Source organism: Mercenaria mercenaria, chromosome 1 (genome assembly GCF_021730395.1).
Source record: "Mercenaria mercenaria strain notata chromosome 1, MADL_Memer_1, whole genome shotgun sequence".
Classification (NCBI taxonomy): Eukaryota; Metazoa; Mollusca; class Bivalvia; order Venerida; family Veneridae; genus Mercenaria; species Mercenaria mercenaria.
In genome coordinates this window covers 62,916,941-62,940,940 of record NC_069361.1, presented here as the reverse complement: position 1 = coordinate 62,940,940, position 24,000 = coordinate 62,916,941, and the positions used below count along the sequence as shown (strand labels likewise).

General features: G+C 32.2%; 1 protein-coding gene and 1 pseudogene across 1 annotated transcript; both read left to right on the top strand.

Annotated features, from left to right (window-relative positions):
* The first annotated feature begins 10,249 nt into the window (after nt 1–10,249).
* On the top strand, nt 10,250–22,485 carry LOC123536089 (putative glutathione-specific gamma-glutamylcyclotransferase 2). Its single transcript, XM_045318910.2, has 3 exons — nt 10,250–10,623; nt 10,948–10,986; nt 21,997–22,485. The coding sequence occupies exons 1-3, from the start codon at nt 10,489–10,491 to the stop codon at nt 22,360–22,362; spliced, it is 540 nt and encodes a 179-aa protein (XP_045174845.2). The 5' UTR covers nt 10,250–10,488; the 3' UTR covers nt 22,363–22,485.
* On the top strand, nt 18,241–19,015 carry LOC128558936 (soma ferritin-like; annotated as a pseudogene).
* Nucleotides 22,486–24,000: the final 1,515 nt, after the last annotated feature.

Below are 24,000 nucleotides of genomic sequence, written 5' to 3'. Positions count from 1 at the left end.
TTTTTAACCTTAAAAATTAATTTTCTAATAAATTGAATACATTTTACTTCTTAACCAACAAATTCAACAATGGGGGAAAGGGCCCGCAGCTTCTTTTTTAAATTTTCCAAAACTTTTTTATTATTTTCAAAAAAAATTTTGAATTTAATTTTGTAATTTTTCCTTTTTTCAAATAAATCTTTGTCCCCTTTTTAAAAATCCTCATAGGGACTTTGGGGGTTTTTTTTTATAAAATAATTTAAATTGTGTCAGTGAATAGGGATTTTTTAATTATCCCTCGGACTTTTCCTTAAATTTAAATTTGGAAAATTTTATACATTTTAAAAAAATTTTTTTAAATCAGAATGCAACCCTTCCAACCTAAAAAAAAGGTTTTGTTTAAAAAACCCAAAATTTTTTTTTATTCTTTGAATTTCCCCAAAAAAAATTTTTTATTTTAAAAATTGGTTTTACTTAAAAAATGAAGGTTTGGTATGGATTTTATAAAATATTTTTATCATGTGTTAATTTAAATTTTTAACCCCCTTGTGTTAAAAATTCCATCGTCTTACCGAATACAGGGAAGGGGGATTAACTTAAAAAAAATCCTTTTTTAAGGGAAATTTTTTTCTTTAGTTTTTTTTGAGTATTAAAGTCAATTTTTTTTTTTAAACCGGGGAAAAACCCAAAAAATTTTTTTTTTTATTTATTTTTGTTACTTTTAACCCAATTTTTGATTAGTTTAAGATTTTTAAAATGAACTACATAATTTTGTTTTGTTCCCTTTGAAGGGTTTGGAAAATTTAATTTTTTTCATTAAATTTTTCCTTTTCCCCCCCTATTTTTTTTAATTTTTTTACTATAATCGAAAAAACCATTGTCTGGTTTTTTTAAAATTTTTTTTTTTTCCCGGGGCTAAGGATATTCATTTTTGTACAGGGATGTAAAATTTTTTTGGATATTCAAGAACATTCAACTATAAAGTTAGTTTTCCCCTTTTTTCAATTAATTTTTTTAAAAATTTTTTTTTCGGATATAAATTTAAAGGGTTTTCCAAAAGGGTAAAGGTTGGGCCATTGCCCAAAACCCAAAGGGTTAATTGGGCGTCAAGGTACATAAGGGGATTTGCTTTCTTTTTTTTTTATTTTTTAAATTTTTCAAAATTTTTTGTTTGGGTTTATGAAACTGTTTTGAAATAAAATTTTTCCTTCCCTCAGGGCCCTTTTTTAATTTAAAAAAATACATACAATATCAGTTATTAAAATTTTAAACTTAATTTTCCCGTCATTTTTTTAAAATTGCATCCCCAAACTAAACCAGGGGGTACCCAAAATTAAAGACAAAAGGGTCAATTTTTAGTTCTCTAAACAAAAGTTTTCTAAAATTTTTTAAATACATTTAGCTAAAAAATAATACGTCAGTTTTTTTAAAAAAATAAATCATGATATTCTCCCCTTGTTTTTATTTTTAAATTTTTTCCCGAAATTTTTTTGGGATGTTTTGTATTATTATCGATTGTGGTTTCATTTAAAAAAGAATAAAAATTTTTTTAGAAAGGGAATTCTGTTTTCTTTGAATTTTTTTTAAAAAGGGTCCCTGTTTAAACATATGGTAAAAACCTTTTGTTTTAATTTAAATTAAAGCTTTCGCAATCAAATTCTTGAGATAAATATTTAAAAATTTTGGAAAATTTTTTTACTTTAAATTATCCAATGATTTAGGGCATTAAAATGGAATGAATCAAAAATAAAAAAAAGTCAGAAATTTTATAAATGCCCTTATCTTTCCATTGGGGGGGGGAAAAAAAATTTCTTTTTTGAAAATTTTCCCATTTGGGGATAAAAATTTTACCGTCAAACCCTTTAAAAAGAAAAAAAAAAGGGAAATTTTTTGTGTTAGGGTTTTAAAATTTTTAACATTTTGGGGGTGAGCCTTTTCCCCCTAAATTTTCCTGTTAATGACAGTGTTTTCGGGGCGGTTTTTTTTTTCCTTTTATTTTTTTTCAAAATTGGGCAAAACTTTTTTTTTTAAATTTACTTTTATCTTTTTTAAAACATTTTTTGGGGGGGGGTTAAAAAAGGGGTCTTTAAATATTTTTTTACAATATTTCCCCCCCTAAAAGCATTTTTTTTTTTTTAAACTTATAAAAAGCATTTGGGCCTTTTAAAATCGGGGGGGGGTTTAGTAATTTTATCGTAAAAACAAAAAAAAAAATTTATTTGCCGTAAAACCCCAAACTATATGATTTTGATATGGGGTTTAGTAAATGAAGATTTAGGTTTATGGTTAAAACAGTTTAAAATTTTTTGGGGGGTTATTCAAAAATCAGCATAAAATTTCAAAAGGTTAATGCTAAAACCCTTTTTGATTTTTTAAAATTTTAAATTACGCCCCCTTTTTGGGTTTTTTTCCCTTGGATTCCTTTTTAAAAGCTTTAAAAAATTTAGAAAATTTTTTGGGCCCTTTTTTTTCCCCTTGAGTTTAAAAGGGTTTTAAGCCAAAATTTTTAAAAAAAATTTTCTAGGGGGGGGCTTTGGTTTTTTTTAGTCTTAATCATTAAAATTTTTTTATCCAAATAATGTTGGACTACCCGGTTTTTGAGGGTTTACTTTTATCCTTTAGTTTTTTATCATTTAATTTTTTCTTAGTAATTTTTTAAAAATTTTCCAGGGTTTCCCCGGATTGATAATTTTGGGGGAAGGTTTCAAGGATTTAAATTCTTTTTCTTAAATCCAAATATATTTAAAAAGGGTTTTTTCTTTTTTAAAAATTTATTTTTGGTATTTGATTTTATGTAAAAGGAAAAATTTTAAATTCCCGTTAACAAGACGTTTTTATGTTTTTTTTAAATTTTTAAATTTTTTGGGGGTCTTTTTCAAAAGGGGGAAAAAATTTTAAGCTTTAAAAGACACCATCCCAAAAAATTCGTTTTCATTTTATTCTTTTTATTTTTAACCCTTTTTTGAAGTTTGTAATGGTTTGGGGAATTTTTAATAACTTTAAAAAGCCAAAGGATTTTACTTATATTATTTATATAATGAGCCCCCTGACTCATTTCCAGCCACTTTCCCTTTAGAAATTCCCCAATTTCCAAAATTTTATTTTTTATTTCTTTAAAAACTTGATGTAAAGGTTTTTTTTTTTTCGTTTGTGGTTTAATTTAAATTTTTAAAGCCTTTGATTTAAAAAAAGCGGGTTTATTTTATTGAAAACGTTTTTTCCATTTTTGCAAAGTTTTTTTTAAAACAACGTTTATTTTTAAACCCTTTTTAAAGTTTTTAAATTCAGATTTAAGGATTTCAAAAGAGTCGTTTTTTTTTAAATATAATTTTTCTTTGGATCTTTGTCTATATGTAATTTAATTTTTAAATTTCTTTTTAATATTGTTTTGTAGATCTCCCCGATTTTTCCTCTATATTTTTTTAATTTTGAAAAAAAAAAATTTTGGAAGCAAAAAAGGGGTTAAAAAATTTTTAAAAAAAAAATAAAATAAAAAAGTTTTTTTAAATTTTTCTTTTAAGTAAATTAAAAATTTTTAAATTTTTTATCTTTTTCCCTTAATTTTGATATTCCACAATTTTTTCTCGGTTTTCTCCTTTACAGCACCTTGTTAATTTTCCCGAATTTTAATTTCCCAAAGGGCTTTAGAAGCTGCTTAATTTTTTTTATTTGGGTTTTTTTTTATTTTGTATCCCCAGCGGTTACAAAAATTTTTTAGGATTGGTTTTTGAATATTTTTTGGTTTGGGGGGCCCTCACATTTTAAATTTTTAAAAATAGAGGGTTTTTGTACCCCGAGGGGACGCATTTTTTTCTTTAGGTTTAAAAGACAAAACCCCAGTCCCCCTTCCCAAAAAAGTTCTTTTACGAAGATAAAGGGTCTATAACATTTTGGGATTTTATTAAAAAACAAGGGGTTTTTTATTCATCGCTCCCATTTTTCGTTTTGATTTAATAAAAATTTTTCTTTTAAGAAATTTTTTTTTATGAATTTTTTTTTCTGGGTTCATTATTTTCCTAAAGTGCTAGATAATTTTTTTAATAAAATTTTTATCTACCTTTTTTATTAACCCTCTAAGAATTTTAAAATTATAAAAAAAAAAATTCTTTAAAAAACCTTAAAAATTAATACAGCTCTTTTCTTTTTTACTTTTATATCCCTTAAGTTTAAATTCCTTTTTATACGTTTCCAAAAAAGGGATTGAATATTTTTTTTCTTTTTGCCTTTTAATGTATTGTAAAAATATCCTGAATAACTTGTTTTTCTTCTTCTTTTTTTACTTTTTCCCCTCCCTGCTTTTGTTATTTGGTTTTTTTTTCCTTTTTTTGATTTATTGCTTTTAAAATAAATTTCTTGTGTCAATTTTTGTCTGTTAGTAAATATGGTAATTACTGATGGAAACCGCGCCAGGGAATGCACAAATATGGAAAAGCTGGGAACAAGTGCTAAAGCAGTGAACCAACCCAAAAACACCCGCTGTTAATATAAAACCCGGTACTTTTCTCTCCCACAAAAAATTTTTAAATTTTTCTGTAAAACAGCAGCTTGTTTAGTTTAAATGGGAAAGAAATTAATGTTTTTTGTTTTATTCCATTATTAGAAAATTTAAATTTTTTTTGGGGAACCCTTTTTTATATTTTTTTTTTTAAAAATTTAAATTTTTTTTTAATTACTAAATGGGACCCAAAAATTTTAAATTTTTCACTAAACCTTTTTCCTTTTACTAAAGCTTGTTTTTTCTTATAGTCTGTCTAATTTCTTTTTCTATTTAAAAACTTTTTGTGTTTGTAGGTAAAAGTTTTTTATAAAATGAACCCTTTAAATTTTTTTATTATTTAAATCTTTAATAGTGTATGTTTTTGGGGTTTGTATTTTTAATTTTTATAATTAAAAAATTTTTTTCCCCCCTGTCCGTTGGGGGAAAAATTTCCTTTTTCCCAAAAAGTCTTTTTTTTTTCCCCAAAAAAGAAAATCGATCACCATTTTTAAAAATTTTTTTTTACTCTTTGGTATCTTTAAAATTTTCCCCTATTAAAATTAAAAATAAAAAAGTACCTTTTTTTTTAAGTTTTTTCTAGCTTCGGTTTTGGGGTCATTTTTATACTTTAAAGTTTTTTTTTTGTTATATTATCAACCCTTTATCCTGCAAATTATCTAAATAAGTTTTAAAATATTTTTGCGGAAAAAAATTTCCACATTTTCTTTTTTAAAATTTTTATTAAATTTCCTTTTTTTTTCTTAAAAGGGCCTTTTTTTTCATTAAATGTTTTGATACTTTTTAATTTTTTTTTTATTCAAAAATGATTCAAAATTTTTTTTTTAAAATTCTTTTCCTTCTTTTACCCATAAAATTTTTTGGTAATCGGCCTTCTAAAATTATTTTTTCAAAAAGGGTTCCCGTAAAGATTCTCCCGTTTTATTCTTTAATGGGAAATTTAAAACCCCGGGATATTTACTAAATTTAAAAAACGGTTAAAATGGGCTTTCCCCCTTTATTAATTTTTAAAAAAGCTTGCATTTTCAACTAAATCAGCTGACCCAAATATCATCAATACAAACATTCACTCTTCGGGTTTTATAAATTTTCTTTTAAATTTGGGTTTTTGGGGAATTTTTTTCGGTTAATTTGGCTCCAAATTTTTTTCCCCCGGGGGTATACTCTATCCCCCTTTTCCCCTTTTTTTGGGTTTTTGCCCCACCCCCAAAGGGGTATTTGTTTTAATTATAGGTTTCACAAATAAAAGTTTTGCCCCAAACTTTTTTCCCCAAAAAATTTTTTATTTAGTTTTATTTAAATTTTGGGAAAAATTTGCTTATCAATTTTTACCCTTTTTTACCCACTGGGCATAGCAAAAACCTGGTTTTTTACTTACTGCATCCAGTTCATTGGGCGGGGGGGCCATTATTAGGGGATTTTCCTGGGGCCCCCAATAATTATATCCCGGGAGTGGGGTTTTTAAAACCTTTTTTTTAGGTAATTAAAGGGTTTTCAATTTTCTTTGTGAAAATCTAAAATTTCCCCCCGTACTTTTAAAAAACTTTTGATTTTTAAAATTTTTTCCCCAAAAATGAAAAAAGTAGCCCTTTTTCATTTTTCTCCCGTTTTTTGTTATAACCTTTTTGGGGGTTTATTTTTATTATCAGTAAAATTTTTTTTTCAAAAAATATATTTTATTCTGTAAACTCATCTTTATTTTATATGTATTTTAAAAATTTTTGTTGGTTTTTACGGGTTTGAACCTGTGGGTTTTAAAATTTTCCGGCATTGGTCAGTCCTGACCGAGGGGGTTAAAAAGGGCAAATGGGGGTTAACCAAAAGGGTTTTTATTCGGTTTAAATAAAGATTTAAAAGAATTTTTTTGGGGATTTTGAGTACCAAAATTGTATTTTAATTTTAGGGGGAAGGTTAAAAAGGGCACTTATTGAATAGGGGGCAAGGGGTCAGGGGGGGGGGGGGCAAAAACGCCTTTGGGTTTTTTAATACTACTAAAATTTTCTTGATAAAAGTATTTTAGATAAAATTTTTCAAAAGGAAAAAATTTATGGAACACTTTTACCTGAAATTTGGGCGGAGTGTCCCAATTTTTTTCACTCTTTGATTTTGCTCGCTGGGTTTAAAAAGTAGACAAAGCGTTTAAACCTAAAAAAAAGTGTTCACAGTTTTTAAAAAAACTTTGGCTCAGTTTAAAATTTTGCAAGAAAAATTGATATTCCAAAAAAGATAAAATAAGGTTTTTAAAAAATTGAAAAATCTGTTCAAAAAACCAAATAGGGCCCAAAATTTAAAAAAAGAGCTGAATGCGGTCTTGGGGATCACATGAATAAAGGGGGTGATTAAAAGGGTTTTTGTTTTGGAAGTATTTTTAAAAGATTTTTCCCGGGTTTAAATTGTCGTCCCGTATATGAAAAGGTTTCTTTCTTTGTGACTTATTTTTGATTGCATATTTAAAAAGAAAACTTGTTTGCTTTTTATATTTGTTATAAATTATTTAACTGATTTATTATATATGAATATTTTTCTTTAGTATGGTATGCAAATATTGAACTCAGTTGAAATCTGTTTTATTATATATATGCTATATAATGACTGAATCTCATTACACTGAAATGAAGGTACGCTGCATACAGTTTATCTATGTGATATGAACTACGGTCAAACTTTCCTTATGAAACAAAAATATTGAAATAATTACAATTGTATGTTTTGCTTGACCTTCACTTTTTTATAGGTGTGACGTCATTGTCCAAAGATTCATGAATAGCGAATATGCCTTTGTTAAAGCGGGATCAGTTGGCCTATTTTAGAAATAAATAAAAATAATAAATAAAAAAATCCTTTTTCATGTATTCTAATCAAACTTGATTTGTAGCATCTTTATTAGGCCCGCAGCCAACTTTGTTCAGCTGGGACATTTGACCCCTTTTAGGGGCTGCTAGAGCTAAAACTAGAAATGCCTTTATACAGCGTCTCATGAACAGCTTGGTGGATCTTTGTCATACTTGGTCTGGAGCATCATTATAAGGTCCTCTTCCAAATTTATTTATATAGGAACTTGGGCCCTATTAGGGACCACTATAGCTAAAAGTAGATATGCCTTTCTTCGCATTAACCACTAAAATGTAATGGATTTTTATCAAACTCGATGTGTAACAATATCGTAAGGTCTCCTGCTATTTTGTTACAAATGGGGATAGGGACCAATTTAGCTAAAAATATAAACACGTTTAATGACCTCGCTTCATGATCTTCATCAAACTACTGCTGTAATTATTCGTCTAAGGATAAACGAAACAAAATTGCAACCCTACGAAACCTTTGCGAAAAATTAAAAGAGAACCATTTAAATTGTTAAAGTGTGGTGTTTAGTTTTGCAATTTGAAAAATGTTAGATGAAAGATGAATGTTAGATGAAAAATTCATAAACTTCTTTCCTTATTACAATTCGCCGACCATCATTTTTAAAGATATTTCTTGTTCAACCTGTATCCACTCGCACTGACCATTTAGATTATATAAGATCTATCAATGATAAGATATTCCAGCCCATGGTTACATCACAAGCTGGGTCAGGCAGAGTTCATCTTAGATATGAAGCACATTAAATTTGTATTCGTTTCTCATTCATGTATATTCATAGACTGGCATTTAAACAGAAAATAAATCTACCAAAAACCAGCAACCATCAGACATTTCAAGGCTTTGATTATAATATCGAATCTATTATTCATCCTCAACACTACGTTAACTTACACTTTTACACGTGATAACATGTTTAATTGTATATTATATATATGTATATGATGATGTACTATGTACGAGTCAAAATAAAACGTATGTTCTGTTCTGTTCTGTGTCCTGAAAGTGTCTGGATCTGGTGTATATTGTAGTTGGTTTTATAATTTTAAATGACAAAATACACACACGCAACATTTATGTTATGCCAATATTTTTCAAATTATTTTATGAAAGGTGGTCAATTAGAATTTGGTAAAATACTGGATTTTAAACAACTGAACATTTATACTGACTTGTGGTTAGTTAGTGTTTAATTTATGTCAGATTTTCACAGGAAATATTTTTAAGATTTAATTTTCCTATCCTGGTTGCCAAACCAAGATAGAGTAATTTTAGTGTAAGTATAAGTCTGATAAACATACTTTGCCCAAGGAATGATATGAATTTAAGGCCTAAAAAATCTTTGTTTCCGGTAACATGCTAAAAACAATAGGGTAGGTAGGTCGGAATTTTTTTTATTTTTTTTATTAAGCGAGACTTTTCAGAAATTATTTTTGTGTCAAAAAATGAATACAAAGAAGAGGGTTATGACTTTAGAGTATCAGTAAGTTGATTTCTTACATCACTGACCATGTTCAAAGCATAAAAAGTGTAGTGTTGCAACTTTTTGTTAAAAAGTTGAAAAGAAAAAAATATTCTACAAGGCCATAAAAACATTTAAGGTCGGGCCAAAACTTTAGAGTAGGTCGGGATACCGGAAACAAACATTTTTTTACGCATAAGAGGTGTTATTTGTTACAGATTTGCACTAATAATTATAATATATTTAGCCGAAAGAAGTGCAATGAAATAGGAAGCTTTACTCTGTTTTAAGTTTTGCCTTTTTTGGTTAGATTGTTGAAACATATCTACTTCAATCAATGAGAAGGCATAACTAGAAATTATATTGAAATCAAAAGAATTAGTCCGCTTTTTAAGTACTTTCATATTATTACTTATACGACTGATTCTGCCTTTCCGACCAGTGTAGATCATGATCAGCCTGCACATCCGTGCAGTCTGATCAAGATCTGCACCGTTCGCCATTCAGTCAGTATCTTTTTGGTAAGCTCCCCTTTTAACAGTTAATGGTACCGTCCAAATTGAAAGATGGACAAGTTCCTTATAGAAATTTAGCAGGATGAGGGTTAAACTGCATTTTTAAAATAATATGAAGGAGAGCGGGGTCATGAGTTCGATCCCCGGGCGGGGCGTATGTTCTCCGTGACGATTTGATAAAAGACATTGTGCCGCTCAATCCAGGGGTCATGGGTTCGAGCCCCACTTGGGTCACGACCATGACTTCTCATATGACACCTGTACTGATTTTTCCAGGAAGCGGACTCGAGAGTGGTTTCAATAAGCTTGAAGCTTTCATCACAATCGAGCTAAAACAAATTAGTATAAACTAATCGTCCTCCACCTCTGATTTAAGTGGGGAGTTGGCAGATACTTGCGGAGCACAGGTTTGCACTGGTACAGAATCCAGGAACACTGGTTAGGTTAACTGCCCGCCGTTACATAACTGAAATACTGTTAAAAATGGCGTTAAACCCAAAACAAACAAACAAACAAAAAAATAATATGCGTTAATTATTCCGACATGATATTCTGCAATGTCAAAGTATTTTGAAATGGGGATAACGCATCTAAAGACACTTTTGAACGGATTAATAAAATTGACTTTGGCGCATGTTTGTTGAGCATTTATTACGGGGGTTCACTCCTTTTGTTGTTTTTTTCTTTTTCGAATGTCAAAAATGCTTCCTACATCCGAATGATTATAGGACGATTTTCGCAATACTAACCAAGAAGGTTCATATAAGCGAATCTTTAAAGGACGGACACAAAAGTTTCTAAAAAATTTACATTGAATTCCTTTCTAGGGGTAGACCTGTGTGTTTGAAAAAAAAGTTAAATGTTAAAAACTTAAGTCTATATAAAGTTACTACTTTTGGTATCAGATATGTTATATTATTGAAAGAACCACATAATGATAGTCATCACTCAATTAAGTGGTATGTGCACGGTGACTTTATATGGAAGCCTATTGGATTGGAAAAATCACTAGCGGTGTCTGACCTACAGCGCGGATATCCTGAGCAGCTGATATCGATTTGTTTATGTACACAGCTGTCAGTGTGTTCATACACACAACGTAGTATTTTGATATTCAGTTGACCTACAATTAGAATTACAGACAGTTTAAACAGTTTAAAGTATCGTTTATAAACATGTGGGTATTTGGATACGGCTCTCTCATCTGGAAAGTTGATTTTCCCATTAAAGGAAAAGTTCCCGGATATATCCGAGGTTTCAAGCGACGGTTTTGGCAAGGAAGTACAGACCACAGAGGTGTTCCTGGCAATGTATGTAAACTTTAAATAATGAACTAATATCGAATTTATTGAATATGTACTGCATTAAGTAGATCTAAAGTTAATTATATAATGAAATAATGAACTGTCAAGCAATTTAGCAGGTTTATCAGCAATAATTGTCAGAAATTAAATCAAAGAGTTACATAAAAATAAACAGATCCGCAAGATTATCTCCTGTTGCGATTCTGTGTATTTTATACTTCTTTGATTAAATAAATGAATCTCTTCTGTTCATCATAAACTGAATTATTATATTACACTGTGCTAGTTTATATGTTGAGAACAGTAAAATATGTTGTTTTTTGGTTTCAGCCGGGACGTGTTGTTACACTGATACCTGCTTCTAAAGAGGTAAAAGTTCTATTTTATGTTCTAAAATAAGTTACGATATTGGTGAATACTTTCTAGTACATCCAGAATTCTATAACGTTATCAATCTCACATGACGTGTCTGTTACCTGTTCATTTCGAAGTACGTGCATATATTAATTAAGGTATCCATGTATGATCATGTAACTAAAGTAAAGGAACCAGCGTGGGAACCATCTGGTCGCGTAATGGTGGACAGGTTTTTGAACACTAATTTTTCACGTGGCATGGCAACAGAGGTCTAAATTAAAGCTAGTTTCTCTTTAAATTTCATTGTGGATGTATTTTTGACATTTTGGTAGGAACAATGGGAGAACAGGTTGTATTTGGTGAAGTGAAGCTCAATTTTAGTATGAGTAGTACTTCCAGGTCACAGCAGTGTGAATTTGATGTGATTTTACAGTAAGCAAATGTGACCAGAGAAATCTCTTAGAAGATATATGACCCCTACTTTTCTCTTCATTTTATATCAGTTTTATCATAACTCTTTAAAATGAGCTAAGGGTTGTTCTCTGAAATGGGTCTAGCTACGTTTGGTAGCACTTTAAAAATATCAGTTTTATATAGAATATATAGGGAAAACCATTTAAATAGCTTGTTATGTCTGATCTTAAAGACTTAGTACTGGCTCATATTTTATGGCATTGTCTTTAAACGTATTCTTGTAAGGTTTTGAAAGAAAATGAAACTTACGAAAACCTTGACAGCTTGCAGTTTAATTTATTCTATACAGCTAATTACTACTCGGTGAAAGGAAATGACGATTAATCAATACACAACTTAAATACATATCAACAATATACATATCACTAGTTTTATTGTCAAACTTACGGTAGTGTAATTGAAAATGCGCTTACTCATTTTAAAGTTGCCTGAAATGGCCGACATTGGCAAAACAAATGAATCACACATGTAATGTACTGAGCCGCGAGATTAGATGTGAGATACTGATCAGTACAGATGTAGCTATCGGGATTTAAGTGTATTAATATAACGTTATTCATTAAAGTAATTAAGTTTTCGCAGATAATCTTATTTCTATCTATCACATGTATGACGTCGTGGGAGTGAAACAAACAGAACAGAACATACATTTTATTCGAATTAAGCATAAACAGCTCATCTTCTTTTATAATACAATATATTTGCAAAAACAAAGACATTACATAAATTTAGTAATATACCATTGTAATAAAGCTTTCTCACGTTGACGTCGTTTTAAGTATAGGAAACGTGGGTCGAACTGACTTGGTCTAAGAACTTTCCATGTTTCAGCAAGAAAAGCTTACATACGATAAAAACAATATTACATTTGTGTCTTTCCACATTAAATATATTAAACTCAATGAACAAATTAATAAAATGCTTGGCAGAGCCTCGCATTTTATCATTTTATTAAACTCGTTTAAATAAAGACACTCGTGTAATATCCTCTATCTGTGTGTATGATTAAATAATTTAGTAGCTAATTAATGTTGTTTGTTCGAAGTGTATAATGAAATTGATTATCTATGTAACAATACCCATAAAAATGGATTTTTTAAGTACTTGTATCTTTGATTGAGCCACGTGACAAAAATATGCAATATATGTAGGGAATGTACTTTACCCGTTTGCAGGGACCAAAAGCGGACCAAAGTTATAAAATATCTACTAAGACAAGCCTTTTTACAGAATTATATGTTTTATCTGAAAAGAGCCTTGTATCTTTGATTGAGCCACGTGACAAAAATATGCAATATGTAGGGAATGTACTTGACCCGTTTGCAGGGACCAAAAGCGGACCAAAGTTATATAATATCTACTAAGACAAGCCTTTTTACAGAATTATATGTTTTATCTGAAAGGAGCCAATGTGCAATGGTACACATGGTAAGAAATTCAGGGCAGCGCCCGTTCATGATTCTTGACGTGTTTTATGAGATGAAAAAGTAAATGGGGATCATAGCTAGCAAAAAAAGCCTTGTAGCAGTTTTTCTTAAAAGCTGATGGTAGAACTTACATAAATTGTTTTATCACATATTTGACATCATTGTCTATAACAGGTAAAAAAAGAAGGAATTTCGATTGATGTTTCAGCAGAAATAGCTAAAATGTGATCACAAGAATATTACATTTGTGTCTTTCCGTATTTAATTTATTAAATGAGTTGAGAAAAAAAAAAGAAAAAAAGATCGATAAGGCCTTCCATTTTACTGTTTTATTCAACTCGTCTGATAAATTCAATATATAAAGACACTGCTGTAATATCCTACGTATAATACTGATTTGTGCTTAGATGCGTCGAGGAATGTTATTAAACTTCTTTGGATAAATATAACCAGTGTGTTATTGTGGTAATTGCATAGGATGATAGTGTCAGTACATGAGGTACGAAGTTGACGTGGGAAGCCATCTGTAGGCCTCATCTTTTGGCTATCAAGTTGAGAATGAGAAGTATTCTAGTCCTAATCAGAAGGTTATTTCTAAAACTGAAACTGAATAATTTGATTTAACGCCTATTTTTATACAATGATGTATTCAATGGCGTTGTACATAATAATAATAATTATTATTATTATAACAATATTAATAATGACAATAGTAACAGCCTATTGTAACAAACGGTCATGACCGCATCCCTCCCCTTGAGGTCATTTACCCCTATTGCGAATACCAGTGCTTAAAGCATCACATGGTACGCCCAGACGAGCTGCGTATAGAGGTTCAAACATATTTGACTTCTTCTGTGCAGTCAAATAGATAATTTAGTTTAACGTCAACATACACATTATTGTATGTATTGTTCTTGTGCTTTAGATAAACTCTTGTTTATAACCTTGATGAAAAGAATATGTAACATTTTCGGTGTGTGCTTGCACTGCAGCAGGCCCAAAATATGCCCATTATCATTGAGTGAGACAGGCTATACGGGTATGTCTACTTACTTTTGCAAGCAGGACCAAATTGTGCCCAGTGAGACAGATTGTATTGGTATGTCTACTTATCTTTACAAGCAGGTCCAGAGTGTTTCCAGTGAGACAGACTTTATTGGTATGTCTACTTACTTTTGCAAGCAGGACCAAATTGTGCCCAATGAGACAGATTGTATGGGTATGTCTACTTATCTTTACAAGCAGGTCCAGAGTGTTTCCAGTGAGACAGACTTTAATGATATGTCTACTTATTTTTGAAAGCAGGACCATAGTATGCTCAACACCATGGACCAAAATGTGCCCAGTGAGACAAACCATACGGACATGTCAGCTTATTTTTTGCAGGCCTAAAGTATGCTCGATACTACGGACCATAGTATATCAAAGGAGACAGGCCGTACAGGTTTGTCTGCATGGCCAATGTATGCCCAATACCATGGACAAATGGATATGTCTGCTTAATTTTGAAACATGACCAACGTATGGCAAACGATTTATATCCAATGAAGTGGAACATAGTATATGCTTAGTTTTGAAATTAGGGTCAAAGTATGCCAGATGTAATCAACTAAAGCGGAACTTGGTATGTCTGATAATTTTTGCAAGCAGGGACAAAGTTTGCGAAAGGTAATAAACTAAAGCAAATCTGTATTGAAGAGGAGCTTAGTATGTCGGATATTTTTTGCAAGCAGGGCAAATTAAAGTAAATTCAGCGAAGCGGGGCTTAGTATATCTTATAATTTTGCAAGGAGTGCAAACTGAAGTAAATTTAGTGAAGCGGAGTTTAAGTATGTCTGATATTTCTTGCAAATTCTTTTTAACTTTTTACATGTTTTTGGGGGCAATGCCGCCAGATTTAACAAACCGTCTTTCAATTTTCTTGTCGAGCTTATGACCAACCTGACAACACACAGAAAACAAGTTCTGATGTATTTACCAAACATAACTTTCATATCGCATTTTGCAATTATATTTTTGATCCAGATATGATTAAATAGATCTACACATTTTATATTAACAACAGTATGTGAAGAAAACTAAACTGCATTATAAATATAAATTATAATAGATATTCTTAAGCGTAAGAATAATAAAGACGCTTGATTTGATCACGTGATCGATTCTGAAACCGACACTTGTTTTGATCATGTGACCTTTTCTGAAATAACTAGTTTCAATACGCTAAAAAATGTGTTCATGATTCTGCGTGAAAATAGCAACTACTAAGGAATTGAAACGCCACTGATAAGCCGGTAGATTATTGATTTTTTCATCGCCGTGCCTCGACACTGTTGTGGATGTGTATTATGGAGAAACTTTATCAGTTTGCGGCGATTAGTACCGTTTATCAGTAGGCGAATCTATAAATATGCGGCAACATCCTATCGCAATCTGTTAAAATATCTTTTCTGTTCAGGTGTTATTTCTAAAATATTATTTCAGAAAATACAGTGCTGAAATGAAATACTTTTCGCATGTCTAAGAAAATATTTTCAAGAGATATGTTATTTATAAAACTTAATACTATATAAAAGATAATAATAATAAAAAATAAAATAAAAAAACAGTGTTTTACTTGAAATAGAATAGATAGAAAAAATTCATTACTTATTCGCCAGTTTGAATTTATGACTTATTTGGTTCGGGGGGTGTGGGGGGGGGGGGGGGGGGCGATTAATTTGACAGTTTGATTTTTAGCTCGACTATTCGAAGAATAAGTAGAGCTATCCTACTCACCACGGCGTCGGCGTCGGTGTCGGCGTCGGCGTCACACCTTGGTTAAGTTTTTCGTACCAGTCCACATTTTGACAAAGTCTTTTGAGATAAAGCTTTGAAACTTTCAACACTTGTTAACCATCACCATGGCCAGTTATAGGCAAGAGTACATAACTCCATCAGGGATTTTGGCTGAATTATGGCCCCTTTTGACTTAGAAATCATGGTTAAGTTTTTCGTACCAGTTCATATTTTGACAAAATCTTTTGAGATAAAGCTTTGAAACTTTCAACACTTGTTTACCATCACCATGTCCAGTTATAGGCAAGAGTACATAACTCCGTCAAGGATTTTGGCTGAATTATGGCCCCTTTCGACTTAGAAATCTTGGTTAAGTTTTTCGTACCAGTTCATATTTTGACAAAGTCTTTTGAGATAAAGCTTTGAAACTTTCAGCACTTGTTTACCATCACCATGTCCAGTTATAGGCAAGAGCACATAACTCCATTAAGGATTTTGGCTGAATTATGGCCGTTTTTGACTTAGAAATCTGGGTTAAGTTTTTCGTACCAGTTCATATTTTTACAAAGTCTTTGAAGATAAAGCTTTGAACCTTTCAACGCCTGTTTACCATCACCTTGTCCAGTTATAGGCAAGAGTACATAACTTCATCAAGGATTTTGGCTGAATTATGGCCACTTTTGACTTAGAAATCTTGGTTAAGTTTTTCGTACCAGTTCATATTTTGTGTAAAGTGTTTGACATATGGCTTTGAAACTTTTATCTCTTGTTCAGTTTAATAGTCTCTATCTGTAGGAAAGAGTACATAACTCTGTCTTATATTTTGGCTGAATTATTGCCCTTTTTGGACTTGGAAATTGGTTCTGATTTCATACAAGTCCACATTTTGTCAAAACTATTTGACATATGGCTTTTAAACTTTGAACACTTGTTAATCATCATGATTTCTATCTGTAGGCAAGAGTACATAACTCTGACAACTATTTTGGCTGAATAATGGCCCTTTTTGGACTTTGAAATTGGTTTACACATTGCCATTTAGTGCAAGACTTATTGAAATCCACAAATATGGGAACATTGTTTGTCTAATGTATTTTTTTCTTTTGTCTGAATATCTGTAAAAATATTTTGACCCCATTCTTCAATCAATTCATCGAATAGTCGAGCGCGCTGTCATCCGACAGCTCTTGTTTGTAATTATTATCTAATCTAATAATCGTCAGTAGATTTTTTTTCTCCTATTGTTCGAATTCGTAAAATCAACTATGAACAGATTACTTCTGTTTTACACCAATTATTAAGAACATTTGAAAGCTTAAAGGCATATTTATATATATATATATATATGTACTTGGTCGGACCGTCCTTATCCGTGATTGTATATTATGTATAATTATATATTTTGATCTCGAAATCAGCTGTAAATCGTTAATCAAAATGTCTTGTCCACAGGAGTTGCATAAAAATGAATTGAATTTCAAATAGTTACTAAAATTTAATGCACAGTTGCACGGTGCATATCCATATCGGCGGACTCTTTGCGAAATATGCTTTATCGGCGGTTTCTTGCGTCGGCACTGGCGATTCTTTGCTATAAACAGGTTGGCAGTTATAAAAAGTCAGATAAACACACCAAATTAATTAAGCTACAATGTTTCCAGATAGTCATTAGCCTAGAGCCTCTCTGTGCGTAATGCAGAGAGCCTGCCTGTGCATAAAAAATAATAATAATAATAAAAAAAACCTGGTATGCAGAGAGACCGCAGGTGCCACGACAAAACCGAAAGTAAGTGGTTTTGAAAAATTCCATCTACATTTCGGCCTATTTATCTTTATTATTTGGAAGAATATTGATAAGTGAATACAAATAGTGCTTTGATATGTATGATATCAAAGCAAAAACTGGTTAAAGACTGTGGAAAAAGTCGGGCTAGTGTTCAATGTCAGTACACCATCAACAAATTTCATCGAGTTACGAGCAGAATCGCTGATAATTAAAAAGTAAACACTATAAAACATAGAAGACAATCTTATGTTCCGTGCTCTACTTATTTTTGAGCAGCATACCTATATCATGGATGGCAGCTCGATTTTTCGCCTCCCATAACAACATGGGCGCAGTTTATAGGAAAAAAATAGCCGGTGCCGACGCAAAGAAACCGCCGATATAGCAGATTTCGCAAAGAGTGCGTCGATCTGGATATGTACTGTGAATTGGAGAGAGCATCCTGAATATACATGTCATCTAGAGAAGGTTTGAATCCATGGAGATGTTATCAAAAGTTATGGCATCAGAATCTTGCGGGCATGCAGTAATTTCAATAGCAACCACCACGCCACCGCAAATCAGACTAGATTTTTTATCTTTACCTTTTAAACAAAATATAGAAGTGTATTGAACACAAAGTTAATAAATTTTATTGTTGTGCACTGTTAAAGTTGTGACCACTCCATTTCTTGCCACACACAAGTACATTACATAATGCCTGCATGTACTTCCCTGACATGAATGGGTTACATCAAGTCTTGAAACTGCAAAGCATTGCCCCCATCAGTCCTCTCAGTACTTTGATTCTTAATTTTACCACCTTACGGTCTTAACCTAGGAAACGAAGATGTCTGTTTCACGACCTCGTCAGAATTTCCACCAGGAGAGCGAAGCTGGAATTAACAAACAAATCAACATGGAGTTATATGCCAGCTACTGCTACATGTCAATGACCTACTATTTTGACTGTGACGATGTCGCACTGAAGGGGTTCAGCAAGTTCTTCAAGGAGTCTTCGGACGAGGAAGCATGCTGAGAAACTGATGAAATACAAGAACAAGAGAGGAGGTCGTGTTGTCCTTCAAAACATCGAAGCCAGAACGTGATGAATGGGGACGTGGACTCTAGGCTATGGAAGCCGCTCTTGCCCTAGAGAGGAGTGTCAGCCAGGCTTTCCTTGACCTTTATAAGATCGCCGACAGTCACGGGGAAGCACAGATGTGTGACTCCTCGGAGTCCGAGTACCTGGAGGAACAGGTCAAAGCAGTCAAGGATATCAGTGACCTAATTTGTGCAAGCAGGGTTAAAGTATGCCTGATTTGTAGAAAGCCACAATTCTTTGAAAGGAAACACAAAATTCGGTATCCGCATAGTAAGTATTGCCCACCTCATTTGACCTAATACCTAAACCTAGAAGGGAAATTACGGTTCCATCTTTTCGGATTAAAGGTGTGGCTACCAAAGAATACAAGTAAGATCACCCCTGTAGACATGAATGCGGTTATGAAAAAATACCTTAAAAGTTTCTAACTGATTTTCATGTATTTTGTATATTTATTTATTTATTTATTTGGTTTTTACGGCGCACCAACACAGTATAGATTATATGGCACCAAACAGTAAGAAATTAGAATAATGTTGTTCCCTAATGTTTTGAAAGAATGAATAAAATGATGACACACCATTCCTGCATGAAATGACCAGCACGTCAGGAGACACTATAAATATAAAAGGTTTGACCAGATGTCCCGTAACAGCGTCAGTATCGGGTATGATTTCGTTGAATCATACATTTGATGGTTGAATACACTCTTACCAATACATGCATCAATAGTGTGAATGGGGTTGAAGTGGCCATTTTTATTGATGGTTCTGCGGACTGCGCTGAGCTATTCAAGATACCGTGATAGGTTTTGGCGGATTTTAGCAGACGAACCTTTGTGCCTTTTGTGTGAAACATTATAGCTGGCAGAGATTTATGCCCATGTCGGAAATATGATCCAACTAAATTGAAAACCTGATTGAGACTGATCGTTGTAGATCAATGTGTGCACTTTTGAAAATTTCTATAACGTGTAGAGGTTTGATTTTAAACCATTTTTAGTTCAAGACTTGAAATTGAAAAAAGTATTACTAGCTGTAATATCGGTATTGATCTGGCAATGCAGTGACATGTATATAATAATTAGAAATTGTCCTTGTCTGCATTTTATATGGGTCATTTCACTGTTAAAACTGACAATTTTAAGCCCTGTATATCCATTAAATTGCAAATAAATTTAAGGACCTTAGACACAAAATATCAACAATCAACGCGCGCAAATGAAATTTTATCTGAATAAAGATTGGAGATTGTATTTTCGGAAAACACTTCTTTTCATGGTATTTAGTCATAGTGTAAAGTTTGAAAGTCGTATAGTTGTTATATTGTATTCCGGCTCCTGGTTACATTAACCTCGATCTTTGACCCCATAATTCAGTACCTTGAATTCCATGGGACCTCGCATTATCTTCCATATAACCAAAATTCAACTTAAAAATGATACTTGGTGAAGGTGTTTTTCGCTAAAATTCAGTACGTGTTGCCGTAGCATCATATGACTCATATACATTTTGACGGTACTAATGACTAATTTGAAATGCATTTTGTTAATTTACTTTCATTCATTTTATGTTGCAACGCATGATCATGCTTTTATGTCAGGAACATTTTTTTTTTTACTTTGACACATAAAAACCTTGGGAATGTATTGGCGGGACTTCTAATTTATGTCAACATAACCAAAGTCACATGGAACTATTATGATGAATTTGAGTTAAACAGAGTGAAATTACATATAAGAAAATGTATTTTGATAAGGGAGTATGAGACCTTTCATTCCACAGTTATACGAGTCATATGATGCTACGGCAACACGTACTGAATTTTAGCGAAAAACACCTTCACCAAGTATCATTTTTAAGTTGAATTTTGGTTATATGTTATATCGTATGCAATGTGCTCTTTTCTTTATTTGACATATATAATATACTGAATATTTTTGGGCTATTCATATTTACAGTATATAGATTTAAACAGATCATATAATGATTTTCTTTATGTTTATGGTTGAACTAAAAGCCTGTTGACATGCATACTTAAAAAAACAAACAGCTAAACTATTATAGAGTTAGGCCACACCAAATTGAAAAGTTGTTCATCGGATTTTTTTTCTGAAAAAATTGAGGCGGCGAGCGAAAAACAGTTTAAATATTTGTTTTTGTTTTTGAGAAAATCAGGAGCGAGCGAAGAAATATATTTGTCTTGTTTTGACTCTCGATTAACTAATAAAAACCTTAAAATAGAATGTATAGCCTTTTTACATTAGAAATAATTCACCAGGGATTTGAGAAAACATGGGTACATTTTGGTTTGGGTACATTTTGACCTGCAAGACGCACAACAAAGCGAACTCGTGGAAAAAGGCAATAACGTTGGCATGCAGTACAGTGTAATCAAATAATGTAAGCGTTTGAAAATGCTGTTAGAAAATATGTAATATACAACAATGCATAAGTTTACACCAGGAGAAACAATCCCGATAACTCTGATTTGAATCAAGACAGAGTTATGCCACTTTTTAACTTAGATTTTTTTTGGTTAAAGTTTCATTATATTTAATAAGAACATCCAATATCTCTGTTACTTTCACAGCTATTGACTGTTATGCCCCTTTTACTGGCAAAGCTCTAATTCAGAGTCAAGCACTGAGAAAAGTCGAGCATGCTGTCTTAGGCCAGCCCCCTCTTGTTCTAACTTTAAACTTTCTTAACAGATTAAATTTGTTGAAACAAAGTTTCAATTAAGGTCTGAAATGGATTAACGTGCATTAACATTATTCTACTCGAGGACTGAAAAGTTTGAAGCTTAAAATTGGTCTGAACACAACTCATAATGTAAATTCCATACCCCACCCACTTAAAAATTTTGATCATTTTAACAGGAAAAACAGAAATATGACATGCATTAATATGTATTTACCCTTACCAAAATAATATACATTGATGTTATCAAATAAATTAGTGTGTGTTTTCATCCAATTTTTAATGAAGTCTGGAAGAAAATGGTGTAACTGCATAAGGGGGAATAACTTTAATGCAACTAAATCGAAGTGTCCTGATATATTCTAGACGAAATGTATTAATTGTGATTAAATCATATTTTAGAACAGTCTGGTACTGGAATTATAAGCATTTGTACACTGTTACGTCCGTAAAAAGTAGCGCACCAAAAAAATTTGCCATGAATCTTTTCAGTTGGGCGAGCGCAAGTCAAAAACAAAAACAAAATTTTTTTTTGTGTTTCTGAAAATCGGCAAATTCGATGAACAACTTTTTAATTTGGTGTGGCCTTAAATTAAATGTAGCATGATTTTTATTCTGGCCAATACGTATTCTTGTAATAAGTTGGCCGCAGAAATTAAACAATGTACATGTCGAGGGCTGAGCGCGAAACTATTGTATCTTGTTCTTTATTCATATACAGTTACAATAGTTTCGCGCTCAGCCCACGATGTATTACTTTAATTTCAGGATAAAGTGTATGGAATAGCATATGAAATTCACGCAGAAGATGCAGAACATGTGCGAAAACATTTGGACCATAGAGAAAAGGGCGGTTATACGACGGTCAACGTCACCTTTCACCCGTGCGACCAGTCTGGGGATATTGATTTGGCACTATATATAGGTACAGAAGACAACCCAAATTACCTTGGACCCGCTCCTTTAGACGATATAGCAAACCAGATATATACATCTGTGGGACCTAGCGGCAAGAACATAGAATATCTACTGAATCTCGCAACAGCAATCAGAACTGAGTTACCAGGAGTAGAGGATAAACACTTGTTTGATCTTGAAACTAAAGTTCTAGATTTACAACGAAACCATACCTGATTTTTTGTAAAAAAAAGGACATTTTTTTAATGGTAATCTTTTCTGTAATAATTTGTCTCGTTGGTGTTTGTGTTTTTAATATTTCGGCATTACTTTTGCTTGTATAATTTATATTTGAGCTTAGAGCTTAAACTGGTTGTGTTTTATTACATTCATTATGGATAGAGAGACATTATTCATTGGGTATTTCTGCAAGAGTATTGCACCATGTGTCGTATGGTGTTGCTAATAATGTTGAACAAATATAAGACTGAATCAAATCCAGTTAGTAATAACTAGGATCGAGCAGAAGTACATCATATCATTACCCTGAAATTCTTTAAAGTAAAAAGGCGAGAAAATTCATGAAATATTGGTGGCAGAGTTATGGACCTTATGTGATATGATGTGGGTGATGATGTAGAACAGCCATTTTAAGTTTGAATCAAATCCATTTAATAAACAACAGAGATATGGTGAAAAAGCATCATGGAACTAAAATTTTAAGTAAAATTGGGACATAATTCATGAAATATTTGTGCCACAGAATTATGGACGTTGTGCCATATGATAGGACAATGATGTGGAAGAATTTTTTAGTTTGAATTAAATCCGTTTCATAATAACAGAGTGGAAGTGCACCAAAACTTTTAACCTGAAATTCAAAACAAAAAGGGGGGTAATTCAAGAAATATTGCTGAAATATTTTCATGAACTGTTTTAGGAGTTCTGAATGTAACCTTCATACATAAGCTGAAGCGGAACAAAGGGGGCATGATGGCCCTGTATCGTTCACCTGACAGCAAATGTCAAGATGACAGTAATGGCTCAAACATGTATTCAAATTTTATTGCTTTAGTTAAGGTCATTTAGGTCAAACTAAAGACTGCCAGCCATATGAAAAATTGTATACGTCGACCAAATTTCAGTTACATAAGTTCGGAAACAAAATGTAGGTCAAGGTCACTAAAGTCACCCATCGCGATCAGTATGCAAAACTGTATATATAGTTTAACAAGAGTGCAAGACTGTTGCAAAATACCCCCGTTGGATGAAAACTGTTTGACTTGGAGAGCAGACAAGGCTAAATTCGCAGTATTTCGAGTAATTCAACGGCCATAATCCAAGAGTGCCTGTGGCAGTTTGGCTGGTTATCGGACTTGGCCGAGATATTATGCCAACAAACATTGTCAGCCAGTTTGGTGAAGATCAGATGAAAACTGTTCGACTTAGAGATCATGCAAGGCTAAATTCGCATTTTTTCGAGTAATTCAAGAGCCATAATCCAAGAGTGCCTGGGGCGATTTGGGTGGTTATTGAACTTGGCCGAGATATTATGCCCACAAACATTGTCAGCCAGTTTGGTTAAGATCAGATGAAAACTGTTCGACTTAGAGATCATACAAGGGTAAATTTGCAGTTTTTCAAAATTCAAGGGTCATAATCCAAGAATGTCTAGGGCGATTTGGGTGGTTATCGAACTTGGCCGAGATAATATGCCCAAAAATATTGTCAGCCAGTTTGGTGAAGATCGGATGAAAACTGTTCGACTTAGAGAATGGAAAAGGCTAAATTTGCAGTTTTTCGAAATTCAAGGGCCATAATCCAAGAGTGCCTGGGCCCAGGGGTGATTTGGGTGGTTATCAAACCTGGCCGAGA